The 22016-nt window shown below is 36.7% G+C and overlaps 2 protein-coding genes across 3 annotated transcripts in view; one reads left to right on the top strand and one right to left on the bottom strand.

Moving 5' to 3' along the window:
* Positions 1-22016, top strand: part of roraa (RAR-related orphan receptor A, paralog a) — a 436248-nt gene that overhangs the window by 42340 nt on the left and 371892 nt on the right. The window lies entirely within an intron of this gene.
* LOC130915829 (uncharacterized) lies at positions 1086-9961 on the bottom strand. 2 transcript variants are annotated; one of them, XM_057835947.1, is made up of 13 exons: positions 9243-9961; positions 8369-8477; positions 7622-7784; positions 7331-7523; positions 6873-6974; positions 6313-6414; positions 5723-5824; positions 4533-4634; positions 3337-3438; positions 2739-2840; positions 2435-2530; positions 2048-2111; positions 1086-1249 (listed from the first exon to the last, which is right to left on the bottom strand). In XM_057835947.1, exons 1-13 carry the CDS (start codon positions 9273-9275, stop codon positions 1230-1232), a joined length of 1290 nt encoding a protein of 429 aa, XP_057691930.1. In that variant the 5' UTR covers positions 9276-9961; the 3' UTR covers positions 1086-1229. The 2 variants fall into 2 exon arrangements, with proteins under 2 accessions (XP_057691930.1, XP_057691929.1); XM_057835946.1 differs by lacking the exon at positions 1086-1249 and adding an exon at positions 1493-1736 and having other exon boundaries at positions 2010-2111.

Below are 22016 nucleotides of genomic sequence, written 5' to 3'. Positions count from 1 at the left end.
TTGCTTCCCTGATGTTCCTTAATGCTGCAGCTGAGATCAACTCGTGCCACTTTTCCTTATGGACAGCTTCAAAGTTGGTGGCCTCCGTTACAAGCTTTTCATTGTTTGAGATTAAACCCTTGGCTTTTAGGAGTTTGCTTACTTTAACTAAGGAGTGTCCTAGTTTGTTTGCGAGTGATGGAACCAAAAACCTGCCTAATTCATTTTCATGCCCACATGTAAACTTGACAGCTGTAACAGTCTCCATGTACTTTTCTGGATTAATGAAATCTTCCATGTTTTTCAAGGTGGTCACTCTCCTGGCACCCTGAACCAACCTTCCCAATTCTCGCATCTTCTCTCGCACATGATTTTTATTCTTTGCTGATGTACCGCTTTTATTTAACAAATGTTGCCCAAATTCAATAATTACTGGGTCATTTTTTATTATGTGTGAGATCGGATCAGGATTCATTGAAGTAACTATTTGCCACAACTGTTCACTTGTGGCTGCTGGTACGGGCCCTGTGTATACACATAAAGATTGAACACGGTTCTTTCCTGGTTTAGGGGCATTTGATCCAGGTTTGAATTGACAAATACGCATGTGTCGCCACAGAACTTTGCGAAGGAAAAGTCCTTGACAATGTGCACAATGCATAAAGTCATTTCCTTGTGTCTCGTTAGGAGGCCGTTTAAATGGCACTAATTCTCCTTTTCCTGACTGCATAACAAATGCATTGTGAGCAAAGTTTCCTTTGTTACGAATATAATCTAACTGTTTTTTTCTTTCCTTCGAGCCCTTAGGAAAGCTAACAGCACGCGCAACATCTGATTTATCCTCATGTGAACGTTCTAAATGCCTTGCCATCTTCGCGTAAGGCTTTGAACAATACAAGCAGTAATGTCTCTTATCATACACTCTTTTGGCACCCACTTTTTTGCATGGACCAACAACTACTGTGCCTCTGGTATGACTTGAACTGTGGACATCATCTGCTCTGCTGGAAGAAGGTTCTTCTGTTTCACTGGAATAGGGTTTCTCTTCTGCTCTGACACTAGATGTCAGTCTGTTTTTTGGTGTGGTAGAGTCACACATAGGGATTTCCATGTCAGATATATCATGTTTTGCCAGTGTGGGTAGTTTGTATCTGTCGCTGGCCTCACAGTCGGTATCACTTTTGGAGGTGGTATCAGGGATAAACTCATCTCCACTTGATGGTGAAGAATAAAAAAGCTCATCTGAATCTTCAAAACTTGTGTCTTTCATCTGAAATATATTCAAACATGAATAATTTAAATGAAATTGAAACATTTTCAAATTTTCATGAAGTTTTGAATTTTCTTATGAAGAATGTTAAAATCTGACATACCGTAAAGCGTATTGTGATATATTTGTTAACAATTTAACTGCTCATCATCAAATGTCTTTGTTAAAAATGATACAGTATCTTCAAGAATCTGCTTGTACTAGGAATGCAGGGTAAATACATTTGGCCCAGCCTCCCCCATGTTGTCTGAAGATCACTAATTAGTATGTCATTTAAGTGTGAGTTGTTTAAAACCTATGTTAACTTGTATTCGTCACCAATCACGGGCTACTGTATGATTAGAACATTAAATATAACATTTTGAGCAACACACTAAAGTGAAAAAAGACAAACTCAGTTTTGATCTATTTAGTATCTTCCAGTATATAAACTCACAATGACACTTCTGGTCCTTCTGTGTCTGTCACTATGTGTCGTTGTAATAGCCTGATAATAAGAAGTGAAAACATACACGTTAATATTTACCAGAACAGTATTTAAAGTTATTTTAAAAGGATTTAGAAATTCCTTCCTAGCCAAATGCTACCTGCCTTCACATATCCTAAAACTAAACTAGCTTTTTGTGAACATAAATATTTCACTTTGGCATGAGCACAACATGAAATACTTTTACACTGCTTTTCCACAAACTCAAGGTTAATGAACGTTTTGATAATTATATACCGTACATATAGACTTAAAAAGTAAATATGAAAGTACCTGTTGAGTGTTGTTTGGAAAAGCAACATTCTCCTTACTATATACAGTTGTTGAAGGACATGAGGTCTCTGAATCCAATGCACTGTCCTTAAAGGCGGTCATCTGCAACATCATCAACAACATTAGTAAATCATCATTGTAGGAAATGATATAAGAAAACAAAATACATCTTAAGTGTCCAGAATAAAGTGATTAACCAAGATAGCCAAACATAATTGTGCAACATTAACCTTCAGAATAATAAAAAAAATAAAAAAGGCTTTTTTGTTTTCCACATGACTATCATGTAATCTAGCAATCTATAGCTCATCATGAAGTCTAAGCTATTGAGAAAAAAAAAAAAACTTAAAAAAATATGTATAAATGAAAGCACCTTTGATGTAGAGTGAAAAATATAACCTGAAAAGTGATGTATATGAAAGTACCTGTTGACTGTTTGAATCAGCAACATTCTCAAAATGACCCACAGTCATAGAGGAACAAAAGATCTCTGAAGCTATATCACTGTTAATGGTGATCATCTGCAAAACATTAGGTAACACATCATTTTAGAATAAAATATAAGGCACCAAAAGTAAATCTCAAGTAAACTTCAGAATCAACATTCTCTTCTACCTACAAAACTACGTTCCCACATATATTTCAGTCCAACCTAACAGGCATTGTAGGGACATTGCTTTACAAAAACTTTTAACATTCACTCCTGAAAAGTGATGGAGATGAGCGTACCTGTTGTGTGTTATTTGAAACAGCAGCAATCGCTAACTGATCCACAGTCGTGGAGGGATGAGAGGTCTCTATAGCCAAATCCCAGTCTTTGTAGGCTGCAACCTGCATCACATTTAGTAAATCACAGTTATATGGTATTAGAAACCATAAGTAATTATCAAGCAAATGTCAGTGTAAACAACACTTTCTACCTGCCAACCACCGTCCTCACACATCTTTCAGTAAATCCAAACGGGTATTGTGGTGACATTTATCAACACAAACTTTCATTTCTCATGGGGACCGGGACTACAAGCAGTCCCCATTTTCCAAATTGTAACCCAAACATTTTACACACATTGACATTATAGTTTAAAAGTGTAATGTGAGGACATCGTAAATGTCTAGAAAAATGTGATAAATAACCAAAATTTTATTCACTATGATCAATTAAAATCAGCCTAAAATATTCATGTAACATTAACCTTCTGAACGCGATATATTAAACTGGCTGCTTTACACATCCACATGACTATATAAAGGAATTTAGTGCCCAGCCTCACAAATGCTGTGCTGTAGATGGAAAAAATGACCTGAAAAGTGATGGAGATGAAAGTACCTGTTGAGTGTTGTTTGGACAAGTCGCAATCTCCATCTGATTCATACTCATGTAGGGATGAGAGGTCTGTGAAGCCAAATCACAGTCCTTGCAGGCAGCAATCTGCAACACATTTAGTAAATCATCATTGTAGAATCTGATATGACAAAACAAAAGTCAATATGAAGTCAAATTAAGCATAAACATCCGTTTCTAATGGCCAACCCACGTCCTCACACATTTCAGTAAAAATAATCGGGCTTTGTGGGGACATTTATTCACACAAACTTTATTTTTTTCATGGGGACCAGCAGCAATCTAATTTTCCTAGATATCACCCAAACATTTTACACCCATTTAGATTATGGTGTGAACGTGTAATGTGGGGACATCGTAAATGTCTACAACAAAGTGATAAATAACCAAAATTATATTCACTATGATCAATTAAATCAGTCTAAAATATTCTCGTAACATTAATCTACTGAATACAATTAATGAGGCGTGCTCCTTTACCTATCCACATGATTCTATCATGGAATTTAGTGCCCATCATCACAAAGGACGTTATTAAGACGGAAAAAAATAACCGCAAATGTGATGGAGGTGAGAGTACCTGTTGAGTGTTGTTTGGACAAGTAGAGATCTCCGTCTGATCCATATCCATGGAAGGAGTAGAGGTCTCTGAAGCCAAGGCACTGTCATTAATGGTGGTCATCTGCAACACATTTAGTAAATCATCATTGTAGAATATGATATGACAAAACAAAAGTCAATATGAAGTCAAATTAAGCATAAACATCCGTTTCTAATGGCCAACCCACGTCCTCACACATTTCAGTAAAAATAATAGGGCTTTGTGGGGACATTTTTTCACACAAACTTTAATTTTTTCATGGGGACCAGACCAGCAGCAATCTAATTTTCCTAGATATCACCCAAACATTTTTACACCCATTCAGATTATGGTGTGAACGTGTAATGTGGGGACATCGTAAATGTCTACAACAAAGTGATAAATAACCAAAATTATATTCACTATGATCAATTAAATCAGTCTAAAATATTCTCGTGACATTACTCTACTGAATACAATTAACGAAGTGTGCTCCTTTACCTATCCACATGATTCTATCATGGAATTTAGTGCCTATCATCACAAAGGAAGTGATTTAGAGGGAATAAAATAACCGCAAATGTGATGGAGGTGAGAGTACCTGTTGAGTGTTGTTTGGACAAGTAGAGATCTCCGTCTGATCCATATCCATGGAAGGAGTAGAGGTCTCTGAAGCCAAGGCACTGTCATTAATGGTGGTCATCTGCAACACATTTCGTAAATCATCATTGTAGAATATGATATGACAAAACAAAAGTCAATATGAAGTCAAATTAAGCATAAACATCCGTTTCCATGGCCAACCCACGTCCTCACACATTTCAGTAAAAATAATCGGGCTTTGTGGGGACATTTATTCACACAAACTTTAATTTTTTCATGGGGACCAGACTAGCAGCAATCTAATTTTCCTAGATATCACCCAAACATTTTTACACCCATTCAGATTATGGTGTGAACGTGTAATGTGGGGACATCGTAAATGTCTACAACAAAGTGATAAATAACCAAAATTATATTCACTATGATCAATTAAATCAGTCTAAAATATTCTCGTGACATTACTCTACTGAATACAATTAATGAAGTGTGCTCCTTTACCTATCCACATGATTCTATCATGGAATTTAGTGCCTATCATCACAAAGGAAGTGATTTAGAGGGAATAAAATAACCGCAAATGTGATGGAGGTGAGAGTACCTGTTGAGTGTTGTTTGGACAAGTATGAATCTCCTTCTGATCCATATCCATGGAAGGAGTAGAGGTCTCTGAAGCCAAGGCACTGTCATTAATGGTGGTCATCTGCAACACATTTCGTAAATCATCATTGTAGAATATGATATGACAAAACAAAAGTCAATATGAAGTCAAATTAAGCATAAACATCCGTTTCCATGGCCAACCCACGTCCTCACACATTTCAGTAAAAATAATCGGGCTTTGTGGGGACATTTATTCACACAAACTTTAATTTTCTCATAGGGACCAGACCAGATATTCGAAGATATCACCCAAACATTTTTACACCCATTCACATTATGATGTGAACGTGTAATGTGGGGACATCGTAAATGTCTACAACAAAGTGATAAATAACCAACATTATATTCACTATGATCAGTTAAATCAGTCTGAAATATTTTTGTAACATTAATCTATTGAATACAATTAATGACGTGCGCTCCTTTACCTATCCACATGATTCTATCATGGAATTTAGTGCTCATCATCACATAGGAAGTTATTTAGAGGGAAAAAAATAACCGCAAATGTGATGGAGGTGAGAGTACCTGTTCAGTCTTGTTTGGACAAGTAGAGATCTCAGTCTGATCCATACTCATGGAAGGATTAGAGGTCTCTGAAGCCAAAGCACTGTCATTAATGATGGTCATCTGCAACACATTTAGTAAATCATCATTGTAGAATATGATTTGACAAAACAAAAGTCAATATGAATTCAAATTAAGCATAAACATCTGTTTTTAATGGCCAACCCACGTCCTCACACATTTCAGTAAAAATAATCGGGCTTTGTGGGGACATTTATTCACACAAACTTTAATTTTCTCATGGGGACCAGACCAGCACCAATATCATTTTCCAAGATATCACCCAAACATTTTTACACCCTTTCAAATTATGGTGTGAACGTGCAATGTGGGGACATCGTAAATGTCTAGAACAAAGTGATAAATAACCAAAATAATATTCACAAGGTTCAATAAAAATTAGCTTAAAATATATTTTTTACATTAACTGAATGCAATCCATGAAATATGCTCTTTCCACCTTACTTTGTCATGGAATTTAGTTCCCAGCATCACATGGGCTGTGCTGTAGATGGAAAACATGACCTGTAAAGTGATGGAGATGAAAGTACCTGTTGTGTATTGTTTGGAACAGCAGCAATCTCTAACTGATCAACGGTCATGGAGGGATGAGAGGTCTCTAAAGCCGAATCACAGTCCTCAAAGGCGGCCATCTGCAACACATTTAGAGAATCATAATTGTAGAATATGATAAAAGAAACCAAAAGTAATTCCCAAGCAAACATCAGTGTAAACAACCCTTTCTACCTGCCAACCACCGTCCTTGTTCATCTTTCAGTAAACCAAACAGAACTTTGTGTGGATATTTATTTACACAAACTTTAATTTCTCATGGAGACCGGACCAGCAGCGGTATGATTTCCGAAGATATCACACAAACATTTTTACTCCCTTTCACCTTATGGCGTGATTGTGTAATGTGGGGCACTGTCAGTGTCCACAATACATTGAAAAATAAAATAATAATCACTATGTGATATTAAATTAGTTTAAAATACTCTCATAACATTAACCTTCCAAACGCATTACATGAATTTGGCTGCTGTACGTATCCTCAGGACTGAATCAGTAGATAGACAAATAACTCAAAAAGAGATTGATATAAAAGTACCTGTTGAGAGTTGTTTTGACATGTCACATTCTCCATCTGATCCATAATCATGGAGGAACAAGAGGTCTCTATTCCCAAATCACTCTCCTTAATGCCGTTCATCTGCAACACATTTAGTAAATCATCATTGTATAATATGATTTTACAAACCAATCTTAGTTGAATTTTTCTTTTATCCCAGACAATTGATTTAGGTTGTTTTATTTGCCTGACATGTTTTCACTTTTGTCAACAACAACAATTGTCTGGGATAAAAGAAAAGTGTAGAAAAAATGAACTTAATACAACAAATGTCAATCGATAGTCCAATTCAGAGTCAAGATTCCTTTCTACATGCCAATCTCCTTCCTTACACATATTTCAGTCAAAGTAAACAGATGGTACGGGTATGTAGGTAGGTAGGTAAAAATTACTTTCGTTTTGTATTACAGAGCGATTCTGTGTTCCATCTCACATACTTGTGTTCTCCATGGACAGTCATCAACTCCATAATCATAATTTATTTCTTCTCCTTCTTGAATGTCTTCCACAGCAAACAAACAGAGGTGTGGCTTTCCTTCCACATCAATCCTTTTAATTTTACAGTTTGGCCGTCTGTGTTCATCATTTACCAACCTCCCAAATGATTCATCATCTCTTGAAGCATCAATGCTTGAAAAAAGATGAGGAAAAGAAAATAATCAGATGATAATACCTTTCAGGGTATTCTAATTTGTGTAATTCTGTTCAGAATATAATTTAAGCCTTACCACCATGTTTTTCCTCTCCACTTAAATGCAAACATAAATGCAGCACATGATGGGTGGTAAACTCTTCTTCTGCACTGATATTCTGAATCATTTATCAGATCACCCCTATATTCTGCAACAAATTGACCTCTGCTGATTGCAGCTTTTGCAAAAACACCACGTCCTGCAGACAGAGGGAACACTTTTTTTTTTTTTTTTTAACAACACATTTACAAAAAACAAAACAGACTCATCATTAATTTCCAAATGGTATCAAATCAGCAAACTCTCTCAGATATCAATAAATAAAAATAAAATTTCATATATTCCGTAACGAAAAAAGAACCCATATTATTTCTAGACATTATTTGAATTACTCAGGTTCCAATTGTTTAATTCTTCAGAGTCAGAGTAGTTTTGTTTGTCAAAGGATTATTAAGTTAATTTAAAACTAAGTTTTTGCTTTGATTTCTGAACACTGTATCCCTTAACTCCCTTCATGTAGCGGTACAACAAATGGTCGCCTACAGTTAGAATTGCTTTGCTGGTGCTTTAATTTTTTATCTTTACAAAAAGTGCCACACATATTCCTGCATTTTTTTTTTTTTTTTTAATTATCAATGATGGTTAATATTTATTGCAGCTCTACTAGTGTCTAATGTCACCTCAGATTTTGGTTGGTTTTTGATGCCCATGTGGTAATAATTGTACGTTTTGTGTATCATGTAGTTTTTGTAATCACAACAAATCACACAGACCACATCTTACCTTTAACTGCATCAATGTACTTGATGCACAATTTGTCTGTCTTGTCAGTCTTTGAGGTAACATGACAAATGGCATCCTGAAGGGGGCTGACCCTTTTTGGCATTTCAAACTGAACACATAAAAAAGTATTTTCATTACATTCAGTAAGATTTTTCTATAATATGACATCAAACATAATTAAAAAAAAAAAATATATATATATATATATATATATATATATATACAAATGCAGTAAGCTATACAGCATATGTATTAGAATATCTCTGTTCCATCACACCTCATTCCAATGTTTATTCTGGCTTACTTGATTGATTTGAGGGGAAAAAACCCAAATGCAGCAACATAGAAATAAATGTAACATCTGATGGGTATTTGTGTAAAAGTACATGACTAATCTGTGAACCAAAGCAAAAATGGGAAATCTGGAAAGATTTTCTATAGGCAGAAACATATGCCTTTTTTAATTATTTTTTTAAAATCATTGCCTTTCTCAGAACCAAAGTGGAATACTAACTTTTTTCACTTAAATATAACACTCTGGTTATGCATTCCACAAAAATAAATTCCATGTTTTACTCATTTCTAAAGTTAATCCATACTTCTACACATTTTTCACCCAATAAATTGCTAACATACTGTTACAAATATTTATGCTTAAGATTTAGCCCTATAATTTAAATAAAACTCTTCATCCGGAGCAAAAATATTCTTAAATCCCATTATGATACAAAGTAGTACTAAGCTTAAAACATTACTCAGTTAGAGCTACAGTGTGATTAACTAAAAAGAGCAAACTTAAGGAAATTTGCGCAATTGGAGCTATAATTAGCTAGCAACAGCAAACTTAATTGTTCAAGCATACAAAACAGCTTACCTTAGGTTTTATTTTTGCTTCTTTGGCTGGCATGTTTACTAGCTCTTGCTAGCGTCTTCTGATGAGTCTAATTGAAGATTGCTTTCTACCTGTTTGACTCCATCGTTGTAAAAATCACCACATATTGGGGACAAGGGAGTGGGCGGGATTATGCAAATATGTGTGTGAAGCAGTGAATGCAATGAAATATATAACTAGATAATACATAATAGAAAACTTATTTGTTCATGCAAACAAATTAGCATTTTTTGTGTTACATTTACTTCATCTTCTTCTGCTGGCATGTTGACTAGCTCTTTCTAGTGTCTTCTGATGATTCTAATTAAAGATGACTTTCTGCCTGTTCTGATCCATTGATGTAAAAATCCTTACATGTGGGGACCAGGAAGTGGGTGGGATTATGTAAATGTGTGTGTAGAGCAGTGCAGTCGCAGTGAGTGCCATAGCAGTGAAAACTATGTAGGGGGGGCTAATGAGCATTGTCTACACACATACGTTGATCAAAAATCATGCTTTTTGGGCCAAGGCTAAAAATTTCACAGGCACATATAGACCACCTGCTTTATCGAATTTTACAGTTTGACTCATGGGGACCAGCTTTTTGGTCCCCATACCGCAACTGGTCCCCATGACGTGACTGTGTATACAGATTTTTGTCCCCATAAAACATGGAAACCAGTGCACACACACCCACACACACACACACACACACACACACACACAGACACTGAGAGCGCAAGAAGGGTGCTCTAGATGTGCCATCTACTTCCTGAGTTTTTCAGAAGTGATACTGAAGATGAAGACGAATCGATTTTGTGGCGCATGAGATTGGGAGTTTGGTTAATATGTTGTAAATATATATGCTGTTTACACGATAGTGCTATAGTTATCTTAGCAGTTCTCAATATGTTACATTAACAGTTGCATTTTTAGCGTCTTTGCCATTTCTATTGTTATTGTTGTTCCCTACAAAAATGCAGATCTTTTCACTTATTTCTAGTAGATTTACGCTGAAAACAAGGTTTAAGTTTGTTTATTTTTGTCAGTTTTAAGGAGGCGGGTTTTCGCAGTGCACATGTATTGGTTCAGGTGATACACTGTTTGATTCAAACCTTTGTTTGTTTGTTTCAAAATAAATGTCTGGATTTTATTAGCAAATTTAGAATTACATTATTTGAACACATATTAAAATTCCATACACAAGAAATAAAAACTTGTTAATCATCTCTTAAGTATCCAGGTATGGAAAAAAAAATAAACATTTGTCTTAATGCCACTCAAAATTGTCGAAATAAATTAAATATAACAAAATACTTCTTAGTGAGGGAATAACAAAAATAAATAAAAATGGAGCCTTCCTTCAGGAAAAGCACTGCTGCGTTTGTCCAAAAGCACAGCCAAACTCAACAAAAAAATGAAAGCTCCTTTGGGCTGCTCTAAGACCACATACTGTAATTTCCCGAATATAACGCGCACTTTTTATCCCCAAAATCAACTTGTGAAATCATGGTGCGCATTATAAACGGGTACATGGGTGGAGACAGAAATATATATATTATATATATATTAAATATATATATACAGTACTGTGCAAAAGTTTTAGGCAGGTGTCCTGCCTAAAACTTTTGCACAGTACTGTATATTTTTATTATATTATGTATATTCAGGATATACTGTATGTATATATTTTCCCCAAGTGGAAGCTTCCATGATCCTAATAAATGTAATAATAAAAAAAAAAAAAAAATATGTATATATATATATATAGAATACACAATATTCTAATTTCCTGAGACAGTCAGGAAATTAGAATATTGTGTATTCTAATTTCCTGAGACAGTCCTGTATATATACACTGACTGTCTCAGGAAATTAGAATATTGTGTATTCTAATTTCCTGAGACAGTCCTGTATATATACACAGGACTGTCTCAAAAAATTAGAATATTGTGTATTCTAATTTCCTGAGACAGTCCAGTATATATATGTATATATATATATATGTATATATATATACGTATATATATATATATATATTAGGGCTGTCAAAATTAACGCGTTAACGCGCGGTAATTAATTTTTTAAATTAATCACGTTAAAATATTTGACGCAATTAACGCACATGTCCCGCTCAGACAGTATTCTGCCTTTTGGTAAGTTTTACAGCAAGGCTTTTTGTGCTGTAACAGCGAACTCTTGTGGTCGCTTTGCGACATGGTTTATTGGTTTTCTCCTCTCGTTCAATATGGCTGCAGGACGTCTCTGTTGTGCTTATATGATCTTTGGACAAGATTTGTCCGTAAGTATGGTTGTTGTAAAGAATGTACATATTATGTTAATAAGCGAAATGTTATATTTTTTGTATGAGACGCTTTTTGTTTATGTTTAGTTAACCTGTATAGCGTGCTAAGCTAACGTTGTTGCTAATGCAATGCTTGTGTACTTTTTTTTGTAGTTTTAAAGGGGACAGTGGTTTGAGACCAATTTATTAATCAATCAGATGAAAAAGGAAGAAGTCTGATTATTAAGGCGTCGTTCACTAGCTGTCTAGCGTTGGAAAAAGTAGATGCTTCGGCGTGAGGGCAGCATAGACAGATTTGAATGACAGTAGATTGAAATGCCCACTACAATCCTTATGTACCGTATGTTGAATGTATATATATATCCATCTTGTGTCTTATCTTTCCATTCCAACAATTTATTTTACAGAATATATATATAATTCACAGAAAAATATGGCATATTTTATAGATGGTTTGAATTGCGCTTAATTGCGATTAATTACGATTAATTAATTTTTGAGCTGTAATTAACTCGATTAAAATTTTTAATCGTTTGACAGCCCTAATATATATATATATATATATATATATATATATATTTATATATTTATATATATATATATTTATATATATAGGCAGATGTCCTGCCTAAAACTTTTGCACAGTACTGTGTATGTATATATATATATATATATATATACACATATGTATTAGGGCTGTCAAAATTATCGCGTTAACGGGCATTAATTAATTTTTTAAATTAATCACGTTAAAATATTTGACGCAATTAACGCAGATGCCCCGCTCAGACAGATTTAAATAGTACAGTACAGTGAAACGCTCACTTGTTGTGTTTTATGGAGTTTTGCTGCCCTCTGCTGGCGCTTGGGTGCGACTGATTTTATAGGCTTCAGCACCCATGAGCATTGTGTAAGTAATTATTGACATCAACAATGGCGGGCTGCTAGTTTATTTTTTGATTGAAAAATTTACAAATTTTATTCAAACGAAAACATTAAGAGGGGTTTTAATATAACATTTCTATAACTTGTACTAACATTTTTCTTTTAAGAACTACAAGTCTTTCTATCCATGGATCGCTTTAACAGAATGTTAATAATGTTAATGCCATCTTGTTGATTTATTGTTATAATAAACAAATACAGTCGTTATGTACCGTATGTTGAATGTATATATCCATCTTGTGTCTCATCTTTCCATTCCAACAATAATTTACAGAAAAATAAAAAGAAAAATTTTAATCGTTTGACAGCCCTAATATATATATATATATATATATATATATATATATATATATATATATATATATATATATATATATATATATATATATATATATAAAACCGATTTTTTTTATTGACACGGCCACGTTGTGTTGAAAAAAAGTATGTGGCGATCTCTTGCCGACCATTACGGTACGTGACGTCACCATTTTGTTTCGTCTGTGTTAAATTCTGCTTTTTTCACTCTTCATAAAGCACAGAATTTAGTTTCTTGAACTCATTTGAGTCAACATTTATTAACAAACGTAACAACACCGACTTCCTGTGTGTGTCCGCCAACTATATCTGTCCCTCGGGAAACTCAAACCCAAATAACAATATTTTCTATTGTTACTGTCGTATCGACAGCGATGAGCTCTCTCGGATTTCCGACTTACGTTCTCACTTTCATTTTACCGTATCAATCCACGGAAGAAACATTTATTCATCATGATGAAACGAGCAAGTTATACAGCAGCCTTTAAAAGAAAAGTCACATCTGTTTTGTTTTCTCCTAGATTCTGGTAAGTTGGAGAAGTTGTCAAATCATATTATTACCGTAAATATTGTCAGTTTATGGTAATGTTTTGAACTACCAATGTGCTATGCTTGTGCTGTGTTTCACCAGTCAGTAAAATGACATTTCTGTAACTGTACACGAGCTCTGTTTTCTTGTATTCTTCTATTTATTGGTGCTAAAATTAGGGTTTGCGTTATAAACGGGTACAATACTTTTCCCTAGACTTTACAAGTAAATTTGGAGTGCGCATTATACACGGGTGCGGGAAATTATGGTAAGTAAAGTGAAAACTGGGGAGAAGGGGGTAACACTTGGTTCACTACATTTCTTACAGCTGAGCAGAGTTCACTATATTCCTCACAGTTTAATTAATGTTAACATAGTAGAAAAGACATACAGGAGGACACTTCTACCTAAGCAGCTTCCTACTCAGGTTAGCAAGTTCACACTGTTTAATGCTAACTCTGATGCAGGTCAGACTTTCAGTAGCAAAATTAGTGGTGCATTTCTCACCTTCACAACAAAGACTTTTTACATTACTTATAGTGGCTGCTGGCCGAAAAAATAACTTCTAATATCCTCTTCTAAGCAGGCAGAGGAGCCAGATTGTCCACATGTAACATAATTCTGTACTGTGAGAGTGTGCGTCTGTGTGTTTGGGGTCATGTCATCAGCCAATCAACCGTGTGTTTGAGGAAAAAACATGGACTGGCACATTCAGCGAGTGAAAAAGTGGTAAATGTAAGTCTGAACATAATGAAAATAATTCACTTAATAATGGTAGGGTCAATTCTATCATTACAACATATGGGAAGACAATCTAAATGATGAATACACATTATATAAAAGCGCTATATAAGTATAACACCATAACCATAACACCATATAAAGCAAATAAGGTTGCTTAAACGATGGTGGGGACAATTTCAGCATCCTGAAAAGTTGGTAGTGTTTTGTCCCTACCGTCCCTATGCCAACCTACGCCCTTACCAAAAATATACCCGAATTATCGAACTCCGACTGAAAAAAATAGAGATGAAATCACCTGTCCTTAGGGCATGAGTGTGCGCTAGTGGTTATATGCATTTTACATTTTCCACCATGAAACTAAAAGTCTCTCTGCTTTTCCATGGTCTATCAGTACCACATAAAAGCTAGGAGCGAGTTTGAAATCGGCACTTTTATTTTAGACAGCAGCACTCAATCTGAAATACTTAATTTTTTACGGTGTTTAAAAGACACCACTTATTAGAACATGGACGTGATCATAAGACTTGACTGTAAGCTGATGATGTATTTGGTGATGTAATTGTATTGTTACATCTAATTGGTATAATGGAGTCATGTGATTATTGTTGCTGCGTCCGATTGGTGGACTGGGAGAGCCATTGTGCTGGCAAAAAAAGTCAAGAGAGGAAAAAATAGCGACATAAGTGCAGCCCAAAGTAGCGGAGTAAGAGAAGCATATCTTCTTGACAAATCTACGCAAGTAAAAAGTACGGCGTGGAAAAGCTACTCTTCAAAGTACATTTTTTCCAAAAAGTTACTCGAGTAGATGTAACGGAGTAAATGTAACGCGTTACTAGTTACTACCCACCTCTGTGCAATACTATGCTGTAAAAGGTGCACATCCTGCACCAATTGTCAACAAGGTTCAATTTGCTTAGACATACATTCCTAACAACCTCCATTGTAAGAAATACCTTGTGTTGAAATGTGGTAGGAATTTATCATCTATTAAGAAGCAATGTTGTCACTGATCAAGATACCATATGTTGACGAATGTTTATAGATGCAGATCCTTTTTGGCTCAATATTGGAATGATGAAAGACACAACAATAGCATGCAAGGGATGAGTGAGGGACTGTGTGGGGTTCAATAGCCAATAAGAGCACGGATTATATGCTTCAAGAGGTTGGATTGAGTGCCAACATTGACAGTTGGGCAGGGAATCGAGTGTCGGGCTCGTCCCCTTTAGGAAACACCACTGGGTCCGGGGCTCATCTCGGTAGTCCTCCACCTCCCTGCTTTCGTGTGGCAGCATTGTAGCTCTGCTTTCACCCAGGGAATGGGCGGGCCCCCAATGGCGCTTGATGAGCTCTCACTAATGGCTGCTTCTTTGAAAGCCAGCGAGCCTGTTTGAGGAAAGGGGTCTTTTACTTCCCTCCAGCTCAAGTTGGCTGGGCATTAATTCAGCAAGCTTGCCCGGCTTTGCTGTCCTGCCCACACTATGGTACGCCGAGGGACTGAAACGTCTGTCATTTGTTTCATTTTCAAATGGATGTTGATGATTTACCAATAAACAGTAAAAATAGTTTTTTGATGATGTCTGGAGGCATGGTGAAAAAATATAGTAATACGAGCATTTTCATGATGGAAATGATAAATGTCTTCGACTTTATTCGATTTTACCTGACCAGTAAACTTACAAGGGACATAATGATGATTAAACAGTATTCCTCTAATACGCAGTGAAAAGCTGAGTTCATTCTGTCCTCGGTTCATACCAGTTAAGCACTACCGCTATTATCCATATGCGGAGTTTAAGGGGGGGGGGGGGCACGCGAAAAATGTAATTGCATGTAATTGACTTTCCAAAATATATGATTTTAAAATTAAGAGTTTTTTGGTAAAATATAGTCTATAAAAGTAGATTTCATAAGCGACAACAACTACTGAGCAAGAACCGAGGATTGAAAATGGGGACCATGAAATGCCAGAGACCCCCGTCAAAATGGTGAACGGAGTTTCAATTTACCCCACTAAAGACGCTAATTGGACAACAGAGCCACCGCCGGTGTCTTGCCAATGTAGCAACCCCCGTCAAAAATGGTATCCCCTGGCCGTGGGAGCGCACACACACACACACACACACATTAGTTATGACGCCTATCGACTTGAACAATTAATTGAAGCCAGAAAAGAACCACAGTTATATATTTTGGACATTGGCGTTTAATAAACTGGAGAAACTCCATACAGGACTTGAATTACACTAATAACAGTTATAGGTCATCCTACGAATAAAACAGTAAAACACTGCCTTTTTTTAAAAAGTTCAGTACGTATGTTACGTTATACAACAGAATTTTTTATTTTTATTTATTTATTTTTTTTGATGGATGTGCCATGTTTTAAATCCTCGTAGATAACTACAGTACATCACCAAAACACGGAAATCAAGCAAATGAGTGAAACGCAGCGGCTCCGCCCAGGGGATACAATTTTTGACGGAGGTAACTACATTGCCATGACACCGGCGGGCGTACCATATTCAATGGACGATCTTAGAAAAGTATAGCTGTCCTAAGCAGCCTGATTTAAATTCCCCTCAAGAATGATGGGAAACAAAAAAACGCTAATTTTCGACTTATTATTATAAATATTCTTGTAAGTTAATTTTATTGTTGACACTGCGTTTCGGGGTCATCAACATGTTGTGCCACCCTGCCCAAAAAGTCAAACTCCGCCTATGCTATTATCAGTGTTGTTAATCTTACTTTAAAAAAGTAAGTAATTACAGTTACAAATTACTTCTCCCAAAAAGTAATTGAGTTACTAACTCAGTTACCTGAATGTAAGAATAATTAGTTACTTGGCAAAGTAACTGGTGTTACCTGTCATGTTTTTTTTTTCACCCCCCCAAAAAAACAAAACATAGTAACCTTTGCTAAGTTTGAAAGTCATTGAATGTTGCGAATGAACCGTTAAAGTTGTTAAAATTTCTCCAGTTATTGCATTAGTTCCCTTCTGTCTACTTTCGACATGTGAAAGTTTTGAAACTGTTTTATCATTTGAAGATAGATTCAAGTCAGATAAAAAGTTAAATAGGTTCGCTAGGAAGGTTCTCTACAACAGAACCTTCCCTAGAAGTCTACTGCTTTAAGATAGCGGCTGTTTACTAACGCCGATGAGTCGATCATTTCACATCTTGTTCTCTATACATGGGCTATCGGCGACAGTCAGGAATAATTGGAGCCACCAAGCATTACGTGTGCAGCGGTGTCACAACTCCCTTCCCTCCTCCCCACTCCTGCTCTACTCTCTCGTCGCCGTGAGTCTGTGTCTCTCACAGACTTTTCTTGCGTCATTCAACCAACATAGTAATGCATAGTAACGCACACCATTACATCCTCAGCACGGTAACGCCGTTGCCAGGATGAGAAAAGTAATTAATTGGATTACTGACTATTGAAAAAAATAACGCCATAAGTAACGCTGTTATACTCTAACGCTAGGGGTGGGATCCTCTCGGTACCTCACGATACGGTGCGATTTGCGATACAAAGCTCACGATAATGATGATCTCACGAAATGGCGATATGACGATTATTGATACATTGATCAGGAAATCATTCTACAAATCAACTAAAAAACAGAAAAACAAGCAATGTTCATCCTTCTGCTGTAAGTTTATAAATTGTAGATGTCTAATCCATTTGAGCTGGGAGGGTGGCAGCGAATTAACCCCTCCCACTTCAAACAGGCCCCTCCCACTTCCATGGCCGTCAGTGGCAGCCAATGCCAGACAACGAGGTAATTTTGTGCCATTTCAGGTCATTTCAGTCACCTCCTGTTGATTTTGGGGCATTTAATAGGTCACTCACTGTTGATTTTTGGGCATTTTATGGGTCACTTCCTTTTGATTTTGGATAGGAGGGACTCAGAATCAACAGGAAGTGGCCTGTAAATGCCCTATAATGAACAGAAAGTGACCTGTAAATGGCCTTAAAATTGGAAACAGTGACTGTGAATACTCTGTTTTCAAACAAACAAATGTTAATTTGCCCTTCCCGGTCTTAATTCATTTAGGCATCGAGCACCGTTAATGGCAGCAACAGAGTTAACTGAGACACTACTATTGTTGACAGTGTTGGGCACGTTACTTTAAAAAAGTAATTAGTTACATTACTCACTACTTCTTCCAAAAAGTAACTGAGTTGGTAACTGAATTACTCTATAGTAAAAGTAACTAGTTACCAGGGAAAGTAACTATTTCCGTTAATTTAAAAAGAACTTGTTATATGTCAAAGAATTTGACATTTTCTGAGCAGTATTCGAGTCAGTGGAATAGAGAAGAACAGACAGGTAGTTAACTTGTTAGGTGCTTCAGCAGATTTGAATTGCTTACCACAGATGTCGACAAAAGCTTTGCCCCGGGACATAAATTACACATTACATGCAGGTTCTTTCCTTTAATTTCGACAAACTTGAAATAGTGTCTACAGTGCCTTGCAAAAGTATTCGGCCCCCTTGAACCTTGCAACCTTTCGCCACATTTCAGGCTTCAAACATAAAGATATAAAATTTTAATTTTTTGTCAAGAATCAACAACAAGTGGGACACAATCGTGAAGTGGAACAAAATTTATTGGATAATTTAAACTTTTTTAACAAATAAAAAACTGAAAAGTGGGGCGTGCAATATTATTCGGCCCCCTTGCGTTAATACTTTGTAGCGCCACCTTTTGCTCCAACTACAGCTGCAAGTCGCTTGGGGTATGTTTCTATCAGTTTTGCACATCGAGAGACTGACATTCTTGCCCATTCTTCCTTGCAAAACAGCTCGAGCTCAGTGAGGTTGGATGAAGAGTGTTTGTGAACAGCAGTCTTCAGCTCTTTCCACAGATTCTCGATTGGATTCAGGTCTGGACTTTGACTTGGCCATTCTAACACCTGGATACGTTTATTTTTGAACCATTCCATTGTAGATTTGGCTTTATGTTTTGGATCATTGTCCTGTTGAAAGACAAATCTCCGTCCCAGTCTCAGGTCTTGTGCAGATACCAACAGGTTTTCTTCCAGAATGTTCCTGTATTTGGCTGCATCCATCTTCCCGTCAATTTTAACCATCTTCCCTGTCCCTGCTGAAGAAAAACAGGCCCAAACCATGATGCTGCCACCACCATGTTTGACAGTGGGGATGGTGTGTTCAGGGTGATGAGCTGTGTTGCTTTTACGCCAAACATATCGTTTTGCATTGTGGCCAAAAAGTTCAATTTTGGTTTCATCTGACCAGAGCACCTTCTTCCACATGTTTGGTGTGTCTCCCAGGTGGCTTGTGGCAAACTTTAAACGAGACTTTTTATGGATATCTTTGAGAAATGGCTTTCTTCTTGCCACTCTTCCATAAAGGCCAGATTTGTGCAGTGTACGACTGATTGTTGTCCTATGGACAGACTCTCCCACATCAGCTGTAGATCTCTGCAGTTCATCCAGAGTGATCATGGGCCTCTTGGCTGCATCTCTGATCAGTTTTCTCCTTGTTTGAGAAGAAAGTTTGGAAGGACGGCCGGGTCTTGGTAGATTTGCAGTGGTCTGATGCTCCTTCCATTTCAATATGATGGCTTGCACAGTGCTCCTTGAGATGTTTAAAGCTTGGGAAATCTTTTTGTATCCAAATCCGGCTTTAAACTTCTCCACAACAGTATCTCGGACCTGCCTGGTGTGTTCCTTGGTTTTCATAATGCTCTCTGCACTTTAAACAGAACCCTGAGACTATCACAGAGCAGGTGCATTTATACGGAGACTTGATTACACACAGGTGGATTCTATTTATCATCATCGGTCATTTAGGACAACATTGGATCATTCAGAGATCCTCACTGAGCTTCTGGAGTGAGTTTGCTGCACTGAAAGTAAAGGGGCCGAATAATATTGCACGCCCCACTTTTCAGTTTTTTATTTGTTAAAAAAGTTTAAATTATCCAATAAATGTTGTTCCACTTCACGATTGTGTCCCACTTGTTGTTGATTCTTGACAAAAAAATTAAATTTCATATCTTTGTTTGAAGCCTGAAATGTGGCGAAAGGTTGCAAGATTCAAGGGGGCCGAATACTTTTGCAAGGCACTGTATATCTCCACCTCTTAAAGGACAATTTTTCTTCTGACTGCTCTGCCATCCCGACCCTGTGCATCTGTTTTGCGTTTGTGTTTGTTCCGGTTTGCTTGTGAAATCACCGGCTCTGATTGGCTTACCACGACACTTGACTCTAACCCTCAGCCAATCACAATCACTTCCATCGCATCTCTCGAGGGGCTGCATTCAGGTAGGCTAGATTCCCGACAATTCACGTCACCTTCAAAGCGTCTGCCGTCCTCAAGATGGAAGCAGAATTATTGCTGGCAGACAGTGGGAGATGGGAACGAGGCTAGCATCAGGTGTAGCAAACACAGAAATGTTACCAAACTTGAGAAAGCATTGTCTAACTGAATGAGCAGGGACAAACAGCTTGGAGTCAGAAGTACGTGCGCTATTCTCGAACCTGAACGCACCCCAAGTCTTGGATGACAAATCAACAGAGCAGAGAGTCGACTTGACACGGCTGGTAGTTTCTTCAATTTATTCAGAGTAAGTAAAGCACCGCTTTTGACCGTCAGTAACGGTAACAGCGTTGTAACGGCGGAAAAAGTAATTAGTTAGATTACCCCGTTACTGAAAAAATAACGCCGTTACATAACGGCGTTACTCCCAACACTGATTGTTGAAGATTTTGGTACCAACTTGTTGGTTCCTTTTTTTTTTTTTTTTTTTTTTTTTTTTTAAACATTGACCCCTTTATTAAAATGACTTGATTCTTGGCAGGAGAATATCGATACCCTTTTGGAATGCAAAGTATCATGATATTTCACCATTTCGATATTTTGTCACACCCCTATCTAACGCCGTTATTAACAACACTGGCTATTATTCTTGTTATGCAATTAAAACATAAAAGCTAAAAATATATAGTGATGGGCTATTACCTCCTTTTTGATTGACATGATGATTGACCCCCCCATACCATTGGCCAATGGGTTCATCCCAAAGGCGGCAATTTTATAATCCTCGCCACATTCCTCACTTTCAAAGTCTCATCAAAAGTTGGACCTGCCCTTGGAAATCTCCTTTTTGAAACTTCTCGCATCCCCTTGAAACTAGGGCATAGGCCAAAATGGTAAGTTTGATATGGAGCACCTTGTCAATTAAAAACAATGGCTTGGCAGGAGCTGTTAGCCCAATAAAGAATGAGCTCTAATTCCCAGACAAATGTCCCTTCTAGACGTTCCCAAAAGAGAACACTTGTCTGCATACATTTCTACACTTCTGGACACTCAAATTAATTATTGAATTGTTTTTTTACACTTGGGAGATCTTTCATTTTAACATGTGAAAACATTCATGCTTGTGAGATTTGGTTCCATTAGAAAGGTCTTATTCCGCTCAAACCATTTTGTTTGGCTGCATATCATGTCGGTGGTGAAGTAACAGATGTTCATAGTTGCGTAATGGCCAGCGAGGTAGGAAAAAACCCAGCTGGCTGCGTTGTTATGCAGCGGTGTGATCAAATAGTTTTAATTTGAACTGACCTCTTTGTCTAAGAGCTTCTAAGCTCCAGACTGTCATCAAACAAAAGATAAGTCTGGTCCAAATTCACTCCACTCACAAGCCGATAACACTCTCTAACAGATCTTTTTAGTAATTGGAGTTGGTACATTTTGAAAACAAATCTTTGCTTTTAAAAATAATGCAAATGAAGCAGCAAATGTGTAAATGGAACCATGATAATAACAAAGCTGTTGTGTTCGTTATATTCAATTTTATCTCTAATGAATTTTTGAGGGGAGTTGTTACATTTTAATTGGAACTCCATTCCCTTTAATTGGACGTATTAGAGAAATGTCTGCTGGGGGAAAGTAATCTCTTAA

Source organism: Corythoichthys intestinalis, chromosome 5 (assembly GCF_030265065.1).
Source record: "Corythoichthys intestinalis isolate RoL2023-P3 chromosome 5, ASM3026506v1, whole genome shotgun sequence".
Taxonomy (NCBI): domain Eukaryota; kingdom Metazoa; phylum Chordata; class Actinopteri; order Syngnathiformes; family Syngnathidae; genus Corythoichthys; species Corythoichthys intestinalis.
Note: the sequence above shows the minus strand (reverse complement) of the source record. Positions and strands in the feature narration are given on the sequence as shown.